The 21,878-nt window shown below is 35.0% G+C and overlaps 3 protein-coding genes and 1 pseudogene across 3 annotated transcripts; 1 reads left to right on the top strand and 3 right to left on the bottom strand.

Annotated features, from left to right (window-relative positions):
- The first annotated feature begins 670 nt into the window (after positions 1–670).
- Positions 671–1,144, top strand: LOC140039450 (dynein light chain Tctex-type 5 pseudogene; annotated as a pseudogene).
- Positions 1,145–1,631: 487 nt separating this feature from the next.
- On the bottom strand, positions 1,632–6,796 carry LOC140039449 (cholinesterase-like). Its single transcript, XM_072085052.1, has 8 exons — positions 6,442–6,796; positions 4,257–4,413; positions 3,897–3,974; positions 3,665–3,783; positions 3,397–3,564; positions 2,349–2,977; positions 2,030–2,196; positions 1,632–1,747 (listed from the first exon to the last, which is right to left on the bottom strand). The coding sequence occupies exons 1-8, from the start codon at positions 6,793–6,795 to the stop codon at positions 1,632–1,634; spliced, it is 1,788 nt and encodes a 595-aa protein (XP_071941153.1). The 5' UTR covers position 6,796.
- Positions 6,797–9,848: 3,052 nt separating this feature from the next.
- On the bottom strand, positions 9,849–14,438 carry LOC140039448 (acetylcholinesterase-like). Its single transcript, XM_072085050.1, has 9 exons — positions 14,297–14,438; positions 14,115–14,192; positions 13,687–13,805; positions 12,752–12,919; positions 12,015–12,652; positions 11,655–11,872; positions 11,164–11,253; positions 10,841–10,905; positions 9,849–9,965 (listed from the first exon to the last, which is right to left on the bottom strand). The coding sequence occupies exons 1-9, from the start codon at positions 14,436–14,438 to the stop codon at positions 9,849–9,851; spliced, it is 1,635 nt and encodes a 544-aa protein (XP_071941151.1).
- A 1,620-nt stretch (positions 14,439–16,058) lies between these two features.
- Positions 16,059–19,676, bottom strand: LOC140039447 (cholinesterase-like). The gene is made up of 7 exons (XM_072085049.1): positions 19,535–19,676; positions 19,254–19,334; positions 18,258–18,376; positions 17,767–17,934; positions 16,789–17,432; positions 16,430–16,602; positions 16,059–16,183 (listed from the first exon to the last, which is right to left on the bottom strand). The coding sequence occupies exons 1-7, from the start codon at positions 19,674–19,676 to the stop codon at positions 16,059–16,061; spliced, it is 1,452 nt and encodes a 483-aa protein (XP_071941150.1).
- Between the last annotated feature and the right edge of the window lie 2,202 nt (positions 19,677–21,878).

Here is a 21,878-nt window from a genome sequence, read left to right as displayed (position 1 = left end):
ACACCCAAGGCACTGTCGCTATATTGACACTCTTGTCACGTCAGATACACCCAAGGCATTATGTAATAAAACTGTTTTCCACTTTCGAATCTAAACGATTATTTACTTTGTTTTTCGCAAACACGAAGAAGACAAACTTGAGGTGATAATGTTACTATTATTAGTGTTTTGACTGTTCGTGAACTATCTTCAATGTTTAATGTGTCTACAACATTGATGTTCTGTACTCAGTCATACATGCTATAACCAAGACAATGCTTAGTTTGCCTAGGTTTAACAATCAAGTTATAATCCATTTTCAAATTTACATTTACTGTGTTTATTCGCTACTGTTGTTAAATTACAACCAACCCGTCAATTCGCTTCATATCAATATTTTGGTTTTTCGGTAGCCGGCTTTCTTTAGGCAATAATTCTCGTGAAGTTTGACATTTAATCGATTTTTTGATTGTATTTAATGTAATTATCAAACACGTTCGTATAATAATGTTTGAGCATTTAGACATTTATTTTAGTTGAAACTGTTCCTTTATGTCATACAAAGTGGATTTTATTTTAAACTTTTGTAGAAAATCGGGTTGAGAAACATTTAACAGACTTCAATTATAAATTTTAAAGGAAATTTATAAAAAGTTCGAGATAAAAGTTACATCATCTATGATTTGACGATATGAATACGTTCAGAAAGAGCTTTCTGACGTCATTGGGAGAAGAGATGGAGGTCGCAACCCCCGGTGGTAGTGCACTGTCCAAAAAGACGTCCCTTGCCAGCACAGAATATTTGTATAAATATGTTCGGTCCTATCGCATGGAACCTCTCAGAAAATTCCGTCCGATTGAAGTACAGCATCACGTTGAAGGTATTATCAAAGATTACCTGAAAGATGAAGTTTACGACCCTGACAGATGTAAACAACTTTGTAAGGACTTATCAGCGAAGATTATGGAACGACTGAAATTGATGACAATGCCACGTTACAAGTTCGTAGTTGTTGTGAATATTGGTAGCACCGTTCAGAAAGCAGGGGTTAGGATTGGCAGTCGATGTCTTTGGGATGAAAACACTGACAACTTTATTAATCTTGAGTTTTGTAATGGCTCGCTCTTTGCTGCTGTCGAGATTTATGGCCTTTACTTTGAATGATGCGGGTTTTTTTTGTAATTAAATTTTGTATTTTTGTGTGCTGTTAAGATTGAGCCTAACTGTTGGATGTTGTGTATTTAAATTCTTGTGACGACGAAGGCTTCAACTGCACTTTTTACGAATCGCTGTTTAGAACGTATCTGGGAAGAAACGTTTTCAAAGCTGTGTCACTATCAAACTTTATGTGACCACAATTATGATTCGCCTATATAATGGACATGATGATGTCATATCACTACCATATTTGGGCATAACACTACCATATTTTGGCACATCACACTTTATTTGTCAAACTGATAGTGTAGACAGAGCTGAATAGACAATATTGAACAATATTGAGTGTGTAAATTGAACAATATAAACCATATTTTTATTTTATTTATCGTTTTTTTCCGATTGTTTATATAGTTTCCTTCAAGTTATGAAATTAAGATATAAGACTGCAACTTTTGATCTAAAACATTCCAATTGCTGCTCTGATAAGTTATCAACAATTATTGTTTTCTTTGTGATTATTAAACTCTGTTTTCCAGTTAGCAAAATCATCTTCTTTCCATATGTTGTAGTTTTCACTCCAGTCTTCTTGCAGATTGTTAAGATCATCTAACAAACATTAAAATAGAAAAATATGTTATGGTTTAACTTTTTTATACTGTGAAATTAGTAGCCCTAAAGCTCTGTCTACACTATCAAAATTTATGTGAAAAAAAATGTGATGTGCCCATATATGGACATGATGATGTCATATATCACTACCATATTTGGGCTCATCACACCTTTTTATGTAAAACTAGTTGTATGGTGTAGATAGAGCTTAACCCTATATATCTAACTATTGTCAACGTATTGTTTATCTACAAATGTAATGCAATGTGCTTTACATACCGACATACGTGTTTAGTTTGGTGACACCATTTCGCCAAAAGCTACAGCTTTCAGCTCTTAGTGCTCGTTTATTTTCCATCTTTGTTGTCAATTCTTTATATTCCAAGTTTGGTATAGTAAATAGTGGCCATTCGGGGTACTTTCCATTTGATAAATCATTTGGATCACTATAGAAAGAAATCAGATGATACATCAGTCAAAGGGAAACGTTTCAGATGTTGTATAGCATTGTAATTTATTTGGTAGGGAAACTGTTTGCATATCGTCGTATTGTTTCTAAAATTAGGATATACATAAGGTAGATATTACCGTAGCTTACCCATATTTGGCGAAGTTTGTCCAATAACGCATAAACTGAACTGACATTTCTATTTCCTCATCTGTCTGTTGATAACGTCGATCATGTGCAGGATTAAAATTCCAACCAAACACATACTGAAGCTCTTCACAATGTGTGGCACCAAGCCACTTCGGACCTCTTTTCTTATTTATCGTAAATACGGACATAGACGGTATATGTGTCATTTCGTATTGGAACACTCGATCTCCCCGCTGCGCATGCGCTCTAGAGACTTCTATCGCCGGACACGCGAAATCCTGATCGGTCGTCATCTGAACAAAATCGTCCAGGTGGCTGGCTGTAGGATCGTCTGCAGTTGTCCAGTCCAGATACTGATATTCAATGGCATCCAAAATCTGTGCACTATTGTACTCACGAACGTACTTTGGTAACATGGTTTGAAAATCCTCGAGGGGCATTTCAGGAGGATTTGTCCTTAGAACATAGTCTGGGTATTCACTGAGAACAAAAGCTGTTCCTTCGTCATGGTTAGTTCCTATCAGTATATCTGTAGGCTGGTATTCTACGTTTTTAATTAAATCTTCTGGAGATTTTGGAAGAAAATAATCATCCACCATTGGTCGGAATTGAACGAACTGTAGCATCAACTGAAACAAGAACAAAGAGGGTGGAAATGAGAGGATAAATGCTTGCTCTTGTTGGCTTTAGGAAGGTCTTCCCAAAACTATGGAGAAGAAGCTATAACTGACAGTGATCGTCACGTCTTTATTGATGTTTAATTCGACTGGATTAAAGCAGAAGAATCCTGAAGTTTAAAATATGAATGTCATGGCATAGGATGTTAATTTAATGTCATCATAATTAAATGTCATTTGCTGTTAAATTTTCGTCTGCACCAGAAGGAGAGTACTCACATAGTGACTTCGTCACTTTTCTACAATCCGCCAGACCGGTGTCAGTTTTTTCCCTTTTTGCAGTGTTTGTATTTTTGATTGTATTATATGTCTTCTGGAAAATAAATGAATTGAATTATTTATAGATGTGACATCTATCTCAGACATTTTACCTGTAGCTGAACTGCTGTGATTGCAGTAGTAGACTTTTGTTGAAGGCATGTTATGAATTCAGCAGAGTTCTCTTGTGTGCAGTTGAGAAGGTTTCCAACTCTCCTTCCAGTAGATACAGCGTTGTCTTGATCCAACTCCACGGCCCAAGCACACAAAGCTGTCCCACTCTACACAAACAATGAACAAACTCGATTATTTTAAACTTAAGAAACTATAAATATCTTCAAAAGAAGCAACATTTTCGATTTTTTTAAGTTACTCACTTACTTCCATTATAGCTCGTTGAAACAATCCACGACTTAAAGGAGACAGAATATGCAAATGAACACTTGCTCCTCCCGCACTTTGGCCGAATAGTGTTATATTGTTTGGGTCACCATTGAATGCTGTAGGTATACACATATGTGTTATTATTTCAGCAGTTTAATTGTACATATTCCACAGGTCGGTTAAGGTAGACTTTTCCAACTTTTCTCGTCATGAAGTTCAATATCCTTACCTGCAATGTTATTTTGAATCCATTTTAATGCGAGAACTTGATCAAGCATCCCATAGTTTCCTGGTGCTTCATCATCACCTAAAAATATATTGCATATTATATATTTTTTTATTTCTATTAATAGGCCTAAGTATTGAAGATTATATTTACGTTCATTGAAAAGTCATTTATTTTGAAAACGTCGCGTTGCATCACATTAGTCAATAGAAATGTGTAGAAAACAGTAGGCCTATAATTAAATTTACGCAATTAGGCCTAAAGGGTCTTCAATGAAATGGTATGAAGCACACACAAATTACTGAAAAATGGTTCATTTCGGAAGTTTTCTAACCAGGTACCAACAATGTTCAGTAGGCCTACCAGTAGTTAAGAAACCATAGACTCCTAAACGGTAGTTGACTGTAACTACAATGACGCCACCAACGGCTACTAATGCTCTGGGGTCGTATTCTGGTTCAGATCCACCTCCCACAAGAAAAGCCCCACCATAGATCCAAACCATTACTGCTGTTCCAGGCTATAAATAGTAACATAACATAAGACATAATAATTAGGCCCTTCTCCTAAGTGTTAATAGTTTTAACAATGAATGTAACGTTTGGTTAATTCTAGCATTACGCATATTCTCTTTAAGAACTTAACGATGTCATAATTACAATCTAAAATAATGTATTAGTTTGGTAAGTAACACATAGTCTTTAGTTTTATATGATAATTGACGCTTGCAACTTAAAATTTCCTGTAATGACGTCAACATTTTCCAATATTGTAAAACAAATATTTGTGCTGCTCTTTAATGGTTTACTGTACTTTGCTACTGATTGATGATATCAATTGAAAACACCTCAGCTGAGATCAGTTATCATAATTAGGTGACCTTTACAACTATTATCCATTTTGATGAATATAATATTATGTCCTACACAACACTACAATGGTGGAGTAACATACTAATTGTTTCTTCTTCATCATATCAGAGAATGAGACTATTCGAAAGTTGATTTCTTTCTAAAATAGTACCTCAGATGGAAAGCAGATGCAGGGCTTAAAATTAACCTATAATGCTTTATCAATTTTTGTATTGTTTTTGTCGAAAATAGTTTGAGAAACACCACCCCTTGTATCCGCCTACGTACGCTTTCATTACATACAGATGGGTTCAGTTTGGCTTCTTAGCACAAACGAAAGAAGATGTCTTTCTCGCATAACGTAAAAGCCTTATAAAGTATCACTTGAGTTTTCTTAAGTGCTTAGAGCGTCTATATCCCGATACTTGGAATAACCTTTTTAAAAAATTACAATTCCACAGCACTGTAATGTAGGCTATTTGTTTGAGTTTCACCAAGTTAAGTGTAAAAGAACACATAAAGAAGGTTTTGCTTGTATCATTTGTTAATGATTAAACTCAACTTGTTAATATTTCATCTCCATAGCAACATTAACGTCGGACAGAAGCAGCAACCTGCAAAAAAAACCTCTCACTGATCTTCCAAACAGATCTACGGTATAGATCTATTCAGAAGATGAGTGATGGTAAACCTAAATTGCAATCTGTCTTTTGTATAGGCCTACTTGTTTCAGTATTTCTTACCATTTTATAGCAACAAGTTAAGAACAATGAATGAAACATATGTTGTTTGTGAATTTGCAGTGTTTTTCTACGTTATACAGAACATTACTACTTTATTTATTCTTGTTGGAAACGTTGCTGTTGTATACGCCGTATATTCAACAACTGAACTTCAAAAGCCCTGTTACCTATTCCTTGCCAGTTTATCATTAGTTGATATTTTGACAGCGTTTGCTGGTATGTTTGTTTCTTATGTTTGGGCGTCGACTGGTCAACTGTTTGATTTTGATTCAGACATTGGATTTTTAACATACAAAACAATGTTTGTACCATTTGCAATGACTATGATCCATCACGTTAATTTAGCAGTTGAGCGGTATATAGCAGTTTTCTACCCGTTTTATTATACCAGTAAAGTTAATAATAGATCTGTTAAATGGTTCCTTATTTGGTCGTGGATTGTATCAATTATATCTTTTTCTGTAATATCATACGTTCCATGGTATTCATCATCGAATGGTTTACTTCTCATTACAGTAAGTTTGGTCATTCTCTACACTATCGTCATCAGCTTTCATGTTCGGATTTGTATTGAAGCTAGAAAATCAGCGCGTCGAATTGCGTCAGTTGAAGAAGTGTCATGCAAAGCAACCCGTGTAACATCTATTATTCTGATAACGTTTAGTATTTGTGTTCTACCTTTAATATTTTACTATGGCACACATGTGGGAACACCTTATAATAATATTCGTTGTAAGATTTTGTATTACGTAACGACAGATCTATTTTACGCGAATGCAGCAACGAACCCAGTTATTTACGGAATATCGCAAGCAAGTTTCCGTAAAGCATTTAAACGGATTGCTTTAAAGATTATCCGAAAAAATGAAATGCAATGAAATCGAATTCCATTTCTACCTCGCCGACAATACAGACTTTTTGCAAAGTTTAAAATGGTTTGTTAAATATGCTTACCAGTGCTGTTTCGGGAACAAATATATTCAAGTATAAACAATCTTCAGAAGTGTCCGCCGACACAATATTAGGATTAGCTTGTTCGCAAACATCTCTGTTGTAAGTAGCGTTCCATACTTCTGGACTCCATGGATGCCGTTCCACAGGCCTCTTGAAACGGAGCTCTCCGACAGGGGGCTCAGCAAATGGCACTCCACGATACACGTCTATACTTTCACTCTTGTTAATATATGTATTCTCTTCGAATATTATACTAGTGCCAGTGATCCTTCCTGAGTTTGTAGTGACAGTTTTTGACGTCACTGTTGTTAGAATTGTCGAAATGAGAATCAAAACACTCCATTTAACATTCATTGTAATTACTTTGTATTTGATTTTGTTTTTCAGTTTATGTATGTTATCGATCACATACAACAGAAATTTGTACAATGATCCTGATGATAATGTTTTTACAGTTCTACCCAATGACATTTACTAAAACTATCTGAACAGATAGTTAATGACTATCTAGTTCAGATAGCATTATATACATCTATTTATATTTTGTAGACTTTAAGTATCACGTTTCTACAATTAGTACCGTTATAACTACGTCACATAATCTAATAATAGTCGATATACCACTCACAATTCATCGTGTTACTTTAGAGTTTCCTACTAGTTTGGCTTTACTCAACTTTCTGAATTTTGTAAAATCTCATTGTCAGTTCTTAATTTACATAAACAAACATTATTGCGTTCCTCTAAATTCATGGCTGAAATAATTTTTAAAATCTTGGTCAGAGTAATATTTAAATGATCGATAGCATATTTGATATGATCGATCATCATAATATGACAGCAAAAAAGTAATAAAGATATAGATGCTCATCATCGATCGATACTCATCCCTCACATTCGGTTCATTCGCGTCACTTTTAATCATCTTTAAGTAATTATGTAAGATGTATTAATGAAAAGATATTAAAGAAAAAATCCCACTGTTGTATCATATTTCACACTATACTTATTAGTTTTAATGCTGGTCTGTCACCTAATAAAGCCACAGCTTCAGAGTTACCGACATCAGATCAGAAACTACAACTTGTCTTCAATACTTGATTTGACATAAAGCTGCTAACTGCGTGACACGGTGTGTGAACGAAATACAAACGTTTGTCAAGAGTTACCTAAAAACTGCAAAAGCAGTGGCCAAAGAAAATTGACCAATCGAAAGTGGATGTTGGTACTGACTTTTCCAAACGAAATTGTGGCGAATACTGGTGAAACTTGTTCTTCTCTAGTGGAAACTTGTTCTTGTTGTCTGGTGAAAACTTGATATTCTCTGGTAAAAACTTGTTCTTCTTTGGTGAAACTTGTTCTTTTCTGGTGCAGAACTGGTAAAACCTTGATATTCTCCGGTGAAAACTTTTTCTTTTCTGGTGAAAACTTGTTCTTCTCTGGTGAGGACTTGTTCTTTTCTGGTAGGACTGACCGCTTAAATACAGAGAAATGAGCAACGAAACACATATTCTTTGTGAATTTTCCGTATTTTTCTACGTGATACAGAATACTATTACAGTATTTACTTTAATAGGAAATGTAGCTGTTGTATATGCCGTATATTCAACAACTGAACTTCAGAAGCCATGTTACCTTTTCCTTGCCAGTTTATCATTAGTTGATATTTCGACAGCTTTTACTGCAATATGGGTGTCGTATGTTTGGGTGACAACTGGTCAGATATTTGATTTGAATTCACGAAGTGGAACGTTAACATACTATACTGTTTTGATTCCGTATTCATTTACTATGTTTCATCACATTGCATTGGCTAGTGAAAGGTACTTTGCTATATTCTATCCATTTCACTACGCAAGAAAAGTTGATAGGAACTTTGTTAGAATGTCATTCGTTTGTTTTTGGACGGTGTCAATTGTAATTTCTTGTACACTTATGTACATTTCTTTATATGCATATGCAAGTGATTATTTGTTGGTTATTACAATTGTTATAATAACCATATATACAATAGTGATCATCTGCCATGTTCGTATATGTCTTGAAGCTAGAAGATCAGAACGTCGAATTGCGTCAGTTGCAGGGGTCAAAGGTCACAACAGTAAAGCTACGCGGATGACTGCTATAATTCTTGTGTCCTTTTCAATTTGCATTTTACCAGTAGGAATATTCTATTCTTTACATCTTAAAACTTACAAAGAACATCGTTGTACAACTATGTATTACTTAACGACACTTTTGTTTTATTTGAACTCAGCAACAAACCCAGTTATTTACGGAATAATACATTCAACTTTTCGTAAAGCCTTTAAACGATTGGCGTACAAGATAATCAAAAAATAAAGTAACAGAAACGAAGAAGTTAAAAAGACGGCAGCAAAAATGTGGCTTATTGATGATGATTTATACAGGCCCTATAAGTGAGAAAAAACTTCCGTTGATCTGAATTACAGACAGTACCGTACTGATTACAGGCCTATAACGGACACAGACGCAATACCCAGACGCTCAAGTAGATCTTGGCCCCTCCACTGAACATGTTTTTGTGTAGAAAAATTAAACTAAAGATTGATATATTACACTCTTCTTAATATGTATTCTTTTCGAATATTATACTTAAATACTAGTCCCAGTGATTCTTCCTGAGTTTGTGATAACAGGTTTTGACGTCACTGTTGTTAGAATTGTAGAAATGAGAATCAAAACACACAATTGACATTCATTGTTTTTCAGTTTATGTATGTTATCACATTTAACAGCAATTTGTACAATGACCCTAATAATAATAGTTTTACCCAATAACAATACTAATATACTATCTGAACAGATAGCTAATGACTACCGTATTTGTTCAGATAGAATTATACCCCATCTATTTTTATTTTAGGGCTTGACTTATATCGAGTTTACCTTCATAGACGTTTATATACTTTCGAGTTTCCCACTAGTTTTGCCTGTTGTAAAATCTAATTTAAATTATTATTAAATCACTTGTGTTCCTCTTGAACTCATAGCTGAACTAATTAAAGATCTTCTTCAGAGTAACATACTGTCGATCATTTAAAAACAAACAAAAGTAATAAAGCACTCCATGTGCTCATCGATGGATTCATTCTTCCGAGTCACATTCGGTTCAATCGTGTCAGGTGTTACTACCTCTAAGTAGTTATGAGACGTTTTAATCAAATGAAATTAAAGAAACAGTCCCACTGTTTTCATACTATCATTATATAGATTTAATGCTTGTTTGTCAGCTAATCGTTTGCAGAGTTTACCGACCGACAAATCAGACACTACAACATGTACTATTTGATTTGATAAACAAAGGCTGCTCATTTTGAATCAGAGGTGGAAGACATACATAAAACGTTTTTCGAGAGTTACCGACGAAACTGCAAAAGTGATGGTCAACGTGACCAATAGAAACTGAATGTTGAAACTGTTTTTTCTGGTGAAAACTTGTTCTCCTCTGGTGAAAACTTGCTCTTCTCTGGTGAAAACTTGTTCTTCTCTGGTAGGACTGACTGCTTATAATACAGAAAATGAGTAACGAAACACATGTTCTTTGTGAATTTTCCGTATTTTTCTACGTGATACAGAATACTATTACAGTATTTACTTTAATAGGAAATGTAGCTGTTGTATATGCCGTATATTCAACAACTGAACTTCAGAAGCCATGTTACCTTTTCCTTACGAGTTTGTCATTAGTTGATATTTCGACAGCTGTTACTGCAATATGGGTGTCGTATGTTTGGGTGACAACTGGTCAGATATTTGATTTAGATTCAAGAATTGGAATGTTAACATACCGTACTGTTTTTATACAAAATTCATTTACTCTGTATCATCATATTGCATTGGCTAGTGAAAGGTACTTTGCTATATTCTATCCATTTCACTACGCTAGAAAAATGGATAGTAATTTTGTTAGAATCTCATTAATTTGTTTTTGGACAGTGTCAATTGTAATTTCTTGTACACTTATGTACATTTCTTTGTATGCATATGAAAGTGAAAGGTTGTTGGCTACTACAATTGGTATATTAACCATTTACACAATACTGCTCATCTGCCATGTTCGTATATTTCTTGAAGCTAGAAGATCAGAACGTCGAATTGCGTCAGTTCGAGCGGTCAAAAGTCACAACAGTAAAGCTACGCGGATGACTGCTATAATTCTTGTGTCCTTTACAATTTGCATTTTACCAGTAGGAATATTCTATGCTTTACATGTTAAAACTTACAAAGAACATCGTTGTACAACTATGTATTACTTAACGATACTTTTGTTTTATTTGAATGCAGCAACGAACCCAGTTATTTACGGAATAATACATTCAACTTTTCGCAAAGCCTTTAAAAGATTAGCGTTCAAGATCATCCAAAAATAAATTACATGAACAGAAACGAAGAAGTCAAAAAGACGGAAGTAATAATCTTTCATTCGGAATCTCTGGTTTACTGAAAGTAACATATGTATAAATTAACAGAAATATACTGTACTGCCTAATTACTACAAGACAACGCAATCTCATCTCAGGATAGCATTTCACCTAAATGTGATGACGATTTCTTATTTCTTTCTGAAATGCCGCAGAAAAGCACAACAACTTCTCCTCTGTAAATGTTTTGTGTTGAAAAATAAAACTAAACTGAATGATAGTACCAAAATATCAATCTTCGATTAATATTAACAGTGCCCATTATTTCGCTTGCTACTTTCAAACTCTGTCTGCCAATCAGCTATGTCTTCATATTTCCATTGGTTGTATGATTCAATCCAATCCTTTTGCAGTTTATCAATTTCCGCTAATAATGAAAACAAAAAGAACTGTTAGAAGTATTATAATTGTGTTGGTATATGTTTTGGGAAAGACACTAGTTTTCAACATTCCGTCATAAACCTTCCACATCCCGTCACCAAAATACTACATTTACGTCTCCAACCTACGGTACTACATCCCGTTACAAACCTATGGCATCCCGTCACAACCCTTCCGCATCCCGTCACCAACCTACCGCATCCCGTCACCAACTTACTACATCCCATCACGAACCTATTACATCCCATCACCAACCTACATCTCGTCACCAACCTTCCACCCCGTCACGTCCAACCTACCGCAACCCGTCATCAACCTTCCACATCCCCTAAACAACCTCCTACACCCCCCCCCCCCCCCCACCAAATTGCTGTGTATATAATCTACCGAAATAAGTGTCCAGTCGTGGGGAATTATTCCTCCAAAAGCTGCAATCAGTTGCTCTCATGGCCCGATTATTGTCCATTTCAAGAGCCAGTTGCTTGTATTTTAAGTTAGGAATTGTAAATAAAGGCCATTCGGGGTACGCTGAAGTTGCATTCGCTAAACCATTCGGGTCTCTGAAAAAAAACAAGACTGTATAGCTCAAACTCAAATAAGACTTATTATTGTTTATATAGAGCATCTTGTGTATATATTTGTAATGATCAGTAATTGCTGGATGGATCACCCTCATTAAATATTGTAACAAAAAAAATGACAATTTTGAAAATGATGGTCGAGTAAATATAAATATTTGAATCTTACCCATATTTAGCAAAGTTTGTCCAATAACGCATGAACTGAACTGACATTTCTATTTCCTCATCTGTCTGATGGTAACGTCGTTCAAGTGCTGGATTAAAATTCCAACCAAACACATATTGAAGTTCCTCACAATGTGTGGCACCAAGCCACTTCGGACCTCTTCTTTTATTTATAGTATAGACTGACATAGACGGTATATGTGTCATTTCGTATAGAAATACCCGATCTCCCCGCTGCGCATGCGCTCTAGCGACTTCTATCGCCGGACACGCGAAATCTTGATCAGTCGTCATCTGAACAAAGCCTTCCAGTTGACTGACTGTAGGATCGTCTGCGGTTGTCCAGTCCAGATACTGATATTCAACTGCATTTAATACATACGGGTCATTGTAATTATAAACATAATCTGGAAAGGTAGATCGAAAAACGTCCAGGGGCATTTCAGGAGGGTCATTCCTAGTGACGTAATCAATGTTTTCTTTGAGAGCCCATAGTGAACCGTCGTCATGGTTTGAACCTATGAGGATGTCAGTCGACTGGTATTCCGTCTTGGCAATTAGAGTTGCTGGAGCACCAGGTAGAAAGAAGTTATCCACTACTGGTACGAATGGAAACGTGTTTGAGATACCTAAAACCAACTAAAAATTGTATTTATTATTAGCCTATTATATACTCATGTAAACTTATATTAATTTTAAATAAATAAATAATTTTACACCATGTTTTCATGACTTTACCTGGCGTTGTGCAGCAGTGATTTCTCTGGTTGGTCTTGACTGAAGACATTCTACAAAGTCAGCAGATGTTTTATTTGTACAGTTTACGGCTCTACCAACATATCTTCCATTAGCAACACTCTTACTTTTATCCAACTCGACAGACCAACCAGCTATTGCTGTACCACTCTGTGTAAATGCAATATAAAAAAATAAGCATTTGTATTTAATATAGCCGGCAACTTATATCTGCAGGCATATGCGCATGCGTAATTATATTCTTAAAGTTTGTGTTTCGTAATGAGGGCAGACAACTAAATTGAACTACTGACCAATCAGAAACATCGTTATAATTCGGCGCGTGAATTGATTACTCGATGAGTTTGATACAACCATCGAATCATCCACGGTGGCGGCGGCGATTACAACGCAATAAAATGGAAATGTCAAAACTCAAACTGTACGTATAAGCATCAATACATTAGTTTTCTGTTATGTTACGATAGTTTAAACTGTTTAGTTTCAGTTTAAGTTAATGTTTTCATCAATCTAAACTCAGGCTAAGTAAAGTAGCTAGCCTACATCTACGGTATAGGCCTAGGCTTATACGCTAGGATCAGCCTCAGTGGCTTGAATATTCCGCATAAGCTCTCGCGCTTAGAATATAGGCCTAACCCTAGGCCCACATCACATCATTCTTTCGTCAGCCTTTGAAGAGGCCTAGCCTACCATTCTGTCATCAATTCGGACTATCAGTGTTATTTGGATAGTTGAAGTTTTACATTACCTTGTAATGATAATATGCATTATAATATACACGATAGGCCTAAATTATATTCTACGTCATTTTGTATATTAAGTCTATAGGCCTATGGCTATATGACAGTTAATGTGAGTTTTCTCGATTGTTTTCTGTTGATAGTAAAACCAAATAACATACGTATTTGTCTACATACTTGCATAAGACCTCGTTTAAACAACCCTTTACTCAAGGGTGACAAAATATGAAAATGGACACTCGCTGCTCCCGCACTTTGACCAAAAATTGTTATACGGTCTGGGTCACCATTGAATTCTGTAAAATAAGTGTGTTGTAAATACAGAGAGCCCCTACTTTGGGACGACCCCTATTCAGAGGACATTTAAAGGGAGACTTTCCCATGTCAAATTGGCTGCCAGCCAATGTATTTTTAATTGAATTTAACCATTTATTTTGTCCTTTTACAAGTGAATACATTATTTGTTTTCGTTTTTTTCCTATGGAAGTGATTAAGTCTATTAAAACACAAAATAACATATTCAAAGTCTGATTTTATTAATCTTCATTTTTGTTTTGGGGGAATAATACATCTTTAAATGGTAAACGATTGAATAAACGTATTACCTGCAATGTTATCTTGAATCCATTTCAACGCCATAACTTGATCAAGCATCCCATAATTCCCAGGTGCTACATCGTCATCTTATAAATGAGAATACAAATTGTCATCTCTCTTGGAAATTATATAATTATGTATTTTACAATTAAATTGTTATTTAAAAAAAGAATTTTGTTTATAATTATACCAGTTGTTAGAAAACCATAGATTCCCAAACGGTAGTTCACTGTAACTACGATGACGTCACCAACGGCTACTAACGCTTTGGGGTCGTATTCTGGTTCCGATCCACCTCCTAACACAAAAGCTCCACCATAAAACCACACCATTACTGCAGTTCCTCCAACCTGAAAAATCGAATCAGCAATTTTATAGATATAAGGTGAATGTGCCTTCTGCCACATACGACTAATGTAAAGTTAGCACATCTCGTGTGATGTTTCTAAACTCCTGTCTACACTATCAAATTTTATATGACAAACAAAAATGTGATGTGCACATATGGACTTGATGATGTCATAACACTGCCATATTTAAGCATATCACTATCATATTTAGGAACATATCATGCATTTTTTTCAAACTAGTTTGAAAGTGTGGACAACATAGCAGCAACCGATTGGATTAAAGAAAAACTTAGTATGGTGCTGAAATTTCTAATATTTTGATGACCACCTCGGACTCGGTGTTACAATCATTTATTTTTTACCATGCATACAACAAACGTTGACATACTTACAGGAACAGTCTCAAGATATGGAACGAATATATTTAAATATAAACAATCTTCTGTTGTGTCCGCTGATACAATATTAGGATTCGTTTGTTCGCAAACGTTTCTGTTGTATGTAGCGTCCCATACTTGTGGTTGCCATGGCTGTTTTTCGACAGGCCTCTTGAATCTGAGTTCTTCTAGAGGTGGTTCGGCAAATGGAATCCCTCGGTACACATCAATACTTACATTCTTATTAATGTATTTACTTTCCTCAAACAGTATATTTGTTCCGTTGACATAACCTAAATTTGTTAAGATCGTTTTTGACGTTACTAAAGTAAGAAAACTGGCAACAATAGTGAAAACAGTCCAATAATTCATATTTTTGGATATCTTTTGTGAAGTAGCTTGAATAAAAGATCAGACCATACGCTCTCTCTCTAAGCTTCTGAATGATAATAATCAGAGAGTGCTTACAATTTAGCTTACCTAGTACCGATAACATTAATTTGTCTACAAGTCTGAAGAGTACCATGCACTAATGACGACTGGGTTATCATTTAATTTTGGGTCGTGCAATTAACCATTGTACCCATTTGAGGTCATGCCAGATTATGGTATAAGTAGTCCCAATGTAGATGGGTGTTATATACTTTATATACTATTTTTATAGGCTTTATATAGATATTTTCTAGAATATTAATTAGCCAGATATTTTATGTAGGGCCTACGTTTGAAGAAATAACAATAGGCATACATTCATATTTTGCTTTATAAAATTTGTACCCATACTAGAAACACGTCTACACTTCTTTTCAATTCATATTCGCTTCAAAGACATTATCTGAAGCTCTGTCTACACTAGTTTGATAAAAAAAAAAGTGTGATGTGCCCAAATATGGTAGTGATATGACATCATCATGTCCATATATGGGCATATCATAGTATCTTAAACTATTTTTTTACTATTCTGTTTATTCAGATTTAACAAATACAGATAGGCTAGCAGTATGTTGTACCGTATATTGTTTAATATTTTGTAAGAGACAAATACCTGCTCATTTTGTACATAAAATATATTTATTTGTGTATACTGTATTACAACCAAACTATTGCGTTAGTACATTTATTCTCTACTGATTAAACGGTGGAAAACAAAGTTTAGAAATCTAAATTTTATATTAGATTTTTTAATAGCAAACGCCAATGTTTGCGCGTACAGAAATTGATCGTTTCATGGTTTAGTACATTCATTCTGGTTTTTGTAATCATTAAAGTTTGTTGTCCATTCAGGCATGTCGTCATACTTCCAGGAATAGTAACTGTTCCGCCAATCTTTTTCTAAGTCAGACAATTTACCTTAAAAAAACAATTTTTAAAAATCAAATTGATGATGCTATAATACAAAACAGTGAAATATATGTGGATTGTTATCTAGTATCTGCCTCAGACGTATTGACCCATGGTTTTCCTCTTAAGAAGGTGGGCACTGGACGAGAGAAGACCTTGATCAATGTTAGGACCAAACAAAGTGCTTTAACCGTCCTGGCTTGGTTTCATCTATCATTTAGATGAATGAAATTAAGTGATTTACGGCCATCATACCTGTAAAAGCAGACAATCTTGGTACATAGTTTCTCCAAAAGCTGCAACCGTCTGCTCGAAGAGCCCGCCCATTTTCCATTTCTATTGAAAGTTCTTTGTATTCTAATTCTGGGACGGTAAACTTTGGCCAACTAGGATACGTTGATGTTAAATTTGAAACTCCATTTGGATCGCTGAAAAAGAAATAGTATGTTAACACTTGGAACTTGATACAAGTTGAAATGTGCATTTCATATCCAACGGTATTTTTACGCATTTTTAAAAACATTTGATTAAATTGTGATATTGAGATTATTGCTCTTCTTATACCGTCCTTTGAGAAATGGATATAAAATAATTGTTAAAATGTATATATTTACCCATAATTTGCAAAGTTTGCCCAATACTTCATAAATTGAACCGACATTGTCTTTTCTTCGTCGTTCTGTATGTTTCCATATCGGGATTTAAATGCGTCATTAAAACCCCATCCAAACATGTATTGCAAATCCTCCCCGTGTGTCGCACCCAACCATTTGGGACCTAGTCTTCTACTCAGGGTATACACAGATTTAGAAGGTACATGAGTCATTTCATATCGATAAACATTGTCTCCTTTCAAGACATGCGCTCTTGCGACATCACTAGCAGGACAGGCAAACGTCTGATCGGTTGTCATCTCAACAAATGACTGGAAGTGATCAGCAGATGCGTCATCCACTTTAGTCCAGTCTAAGTACTGTTGCTCAATTGCGTCAGTGGTATGTGGGTCTTTATACCAGTACACATACTCAGGAAAGACTTCTTGAAATTCTGGTAGCAACATTTCTGGTGCTTCAGGTAGTGGTACGTATAACGGGTATGCTCGCATTGCCCACAGTGTACCTTCATCTTTGTTGTTACCAATCAAAATGTTTGCTGATTTAAAGTTACCATGTTCGACAAGTGTTGCGGGTTTGTCTGTGAGGAAGTCGCCATCGACGATTGGTACGAAAGGAATGACGTTTATGGCTTGAGTAATGATCTGCGGATCAACGTTGCATTATTATTACCGTATTATTTTTTCTTGATAACGTAACAGAATAATAATCAAATATGAATAAGAATATCATTAAAGTTGCACTTCTAACTGGTCTTTCACACTTGTTGCGGCACAGTTCTGGTCCGGCGAATCAAACGTCAATGTTTCGTTTTTCCGCGCGGCTACGCGTATATCGATTATAGAGCGTCGTGAAAACGATTTGATTTGCCGGCGCCGGACCGGAACCGTGTCGGAACAGGTGTGAAAGACCCTTTAGTTGTCTGAAAACTTTCATTTCAATTGAAGTTTGAATACTTTCTAAGTTAAGTCACTCTACCTGTCTTTGGACTTCTAATAACTCAGCAGTTGTCTTAGTTCGTAGACAGGTTAGCAATTCTTTTGAAGATTGATATGAACAATTTAAGTTGCGGCCAACACTCATTGCATCTTCGATTGCTTTCTCAGTGTCCAGTTCAACTGCCCATCCACAGAGTCCAGACCCACTCTGATAAAGAAAACCAATACTTTAACGCTTTGTTAGTTCTTTCTTTTATTTTGGCAAAATATTAAACTTACAACAAACAGTTAGGATGACGAAGAAAAAAACACAAAGATTTTGTTTGGAATATATTGAGCCAACTTCGAATAAGAGTATACGAGAGCATACAAAGCTGATTATAGTTTTCAGGCTGGGATGTTTAAAATTAAGTGTACTTAGGTTTTCATATTTACATTTTACTAAACAAAAGAATACATTGATTTAGTTCATTGACATTATCCATGTCATACGTTTCAAGAGACACGTGACATTATGAAACAGACACATACTTGCATTATGCCTTGTGAAAATAGGTTGCGGCTGAGTGGCGATAGCAAGTGGAGATGCACGCTGGCTGCACCAGCACTTTCACCAAATATGGTAACTTTTGAACTATCACCGCCGAATGCTGTTAATAAAAAGAAAGTTAACTTATAAATCAAGTTCAACGTAAACATTTATTTTCTTTCTTTCAATAATTTCTTTCTATTATAATAATATAAATTAATTCATAATAATTAATAATAAATAAACACCCCTTGTTCAATAGCTAGCTGTACTTCCTCAAAAAGTTTCTTTGGTTCATTTTCGATTGTCAAAGAAAGTTGACAAATTACTAATTGGATTGAATACTATAATTGGTGGATATCTTGAACAAGGTTGCGTGTATTAAACTGCTACATCTATCCTGTACTGATGTACTGATGGAAGTGAAGCCTGGTCAATAACAACTGACCTCAGAAAAAGATTGGAAAGCTGTGACATGTGGTTTCTAAGGAGAATGTTGAGAATTATATGGACAGATAGAGTTAGTAATGAAGATGTGTTGATCGGAGCTGGAGTGTTCAGGAAACTACTGAAGGATATTAGAATTAGACAGATGAGATTCATGGGACATGTGTTGAGGAAGGGAGGTCTGGAGAACTTGGCATTAACTGGACAGATAGAAGGAAGAAGGAGCAGGGAAAGAACAAGAGTCACTTGACCGGGCCAGCATAGCTGAATGGATTCGGAATAGAGGTGAGAATGCCAAAGAAGTGGAGTTGCTGAACATGGCAATAGAAAGAGAATTGTGGCACAACATGATCGCAAAATTCTCATGATACGGCACTTCGAGAGAGAGGGGAGGAGAGAGAGAGAGAGAGAGAGAGAGAGAGAGAGAGAGAGAGAGAGAGACTATAATTGGATTTCTTTCTTTTTACACTTGTTTTTTAGACTATTTGTATTTTGCGCTATACAAATTTAAAACCATTAACAATTAAGTTTAAACAATATTGTGGACCTACCTTTGATATTTTTATTAATCCATTCTAATGCCAGCACTTGATCTAACATCCCATAGTTTCCCTTGCCTTCATCATCACCACCTATGAAACAATATATAGTGTTTAATCATACAATCCTAAGGTATCTTAATTTTAAGAAGTTTCCACCAGGTACTTGTTATCCGATCCTTTAATTATTTTCCACTATGCCTATCTGAAATTTCATTTCAATGCGTTTCTGTTTTGTTGTTAAATTGACATGAGTAAAAACGATTAAATATAGATATATTGTTAAAGATTACCAGTAGTAAGGAACCCGAAAACTCCCAATCGATAATTGACATTTACAATAATGACATCTCCTACAACTGCCAACACCATTGGGTCGAATTCTGATTGGGAGGCGGTGCCGAGGATGTAAGCACCTCCGTGAAACCACACCATTACTGGACGTAATCCAGTCTGAAAAAAAAGAAACATGGTCGAGAAATAACAAAGAAATTATTCAATTTTTTTTTCTTTCTATTGTCTTTGAGGTTTTTTTTCTACAGTATATTGATGTTAACAGAGAGCCGAGTCTCACGTTTTATATTTATTTTTGTGGCAATAACATCTATCCATGTCAGTGTAATAAGAAGATTCTGCGTACACCAATTTTTGCCGATAAAAGAATAAAGCTATGCCGACACTATCAAACTTTATGTGACAAAAAATGTGATGTGTCAATATATAGACATGATGATGTCATATCATTATACCATATTTGGAGATATCACTACCATATTTGGGAACATCACACTTTTTTTGTCAAACTAATTCGATAGTTTTCAAGTAAGTTACGTAAGATAGACACAATAACCTATATAGACCTTACTGGTGTGAAGGAACTTTTGATAGCAATGTTTAAATACGAACACTTTTGATAATACAACAGATTAGACAATCACATGAGTGTTATTCTATCATTATGTGTAAATATTCATATCAATAGTATTGTTTTATTGACAGTTTCTTTATTATCAATGTTTACACACATGGACAGTCAACTTTATTTGTCAAAATTCATGTGCCAATCTGAACAACACCCACCAAAGTGTTCAAGGTTTCTTGATACACCCCTTTCTGTCGTGATGATCCTGCCATGGACGAATTAAAAATAATTTATCCATGATCGTAAGCTCTGTCTACACTATCAAACTAGTTTGACAACAATTGTGATATGTCCAAATATGGTAGTGATATTTTTTAATGTATTTCATCCAACAGCGAAAAATCGCCAATTATAGAATGCCTTAAAAATATTTATATATAAATATATATACTAAATAATATATACACTTGCACTGATGAATGGCTAGTGTTGCCGGAAAGCTCTGCTAACTTTTCTGGCTGTTTACTTTATCGTTTTGATTTAGCTTTTCGCTTTTTTTGTATCTCCATTGAGATCCAGCCACTGATACCCACAGCATTGTCATTTTTTTCAGTAATTTGCCTTTGGATTTATATAAAATATATACGTTAACACACAGAAAAATACAACATGAAACATACAAAAAGGTAAAATTAAATAGATTTAAAAACTTTAGATTTAAAAATTGACAAACTTCTTAAATAAGGTAGTGATCATCATGTCACATAAAGTTTGATATGTAGACAGAACTTACGAATATTTCAATCCTGTTAGTTTAATTTAAAGAAACAATTTTGCGATTTCCTAATACACTATATTCTTTTTAAATTAATCAAATGAGGCAAAAATCAATTTCCAACTTTCGAAAGTAAGGGATGCCAATTTTTAACGTATAAATGTATTGATTCATTCTTTTATTTCGGAATCGCTGGTCCATAGTAAAATTACATATAAATGAATTGAAAATAAACAAGACTGCACTAATTACTACTACTCATCTCAGGATGACATTCCACCTGGAGAGCATCTTTGATTAAAAGACATTTCCTATAATCATTGAGACTAAACATTTTCACTAGGATTATTTACCGTTTCATTTGCAACAGGAACAAATATATTCAAGTATAGACAGTCCTCATCTTTTTCAACAGTCTGGATGTTGGGATTTGACTGGGGACAAGCGTTTCTAAACACTGTTCCATTCCATACGTTTGGTTTCCAAGACAATCTTGCTTCAGGTGGAGAGAACCGTCTTTCACCCGTCGGAGGTGCAGCGTATGGAACGCCTCTGTAAACATCTACTTCTCTCTCTAAGTTGAGCTCATTATCATCTTTAAAGAGTAATCTAGTTCCAATTATGTCACCTTCTTCTACCGTGACGGTAGCGCATACTGCATGAAGGCCACAAAAAGCCAAAAGTCCAGCAAATACTCCAGTTATCCACATTTTCTTTTACAACAACAACAACTTTTGCACTCCGACTTTAAATGCGCACAGTAGTGGTTTAATTTAGAAATCGCTGATATATGGGTTATTTATTGGTATGGACTTTGACTGATAAAACGGTAAGATCACAGAGTTATCAAAGTATTATGTTAATGATTTGGTATAAAGATTACCTTAAGATAACAACCGTTTCATTTTGTTTGCTTAAAATACACTTACGCAGCAGGCCTGTACTTACTAATTCAATTCAACTTTATTTCAGACAAACTGTCCATATGAAACACATAAAG

This window comes from Antedon mediterranea, chromosome 2 (genome assembly GCF_964355755.1).
Source record: "Antedon mediterranea chromosome 2, ecAntMedi1.1, whole genome shotgun sequence".
NCBI classification, from domain to species: domain Eukaryota; kingdom Metazoa; phylum Echinodermata; class Crinoidea; order Comatulida; family Antedonidae; genus Antedon; species Antedon mediterranea.
Note: the sequence above shows the minus strand (reverse complement) of the source record. Positions and strands in the feature narration are given on the sequence as shown.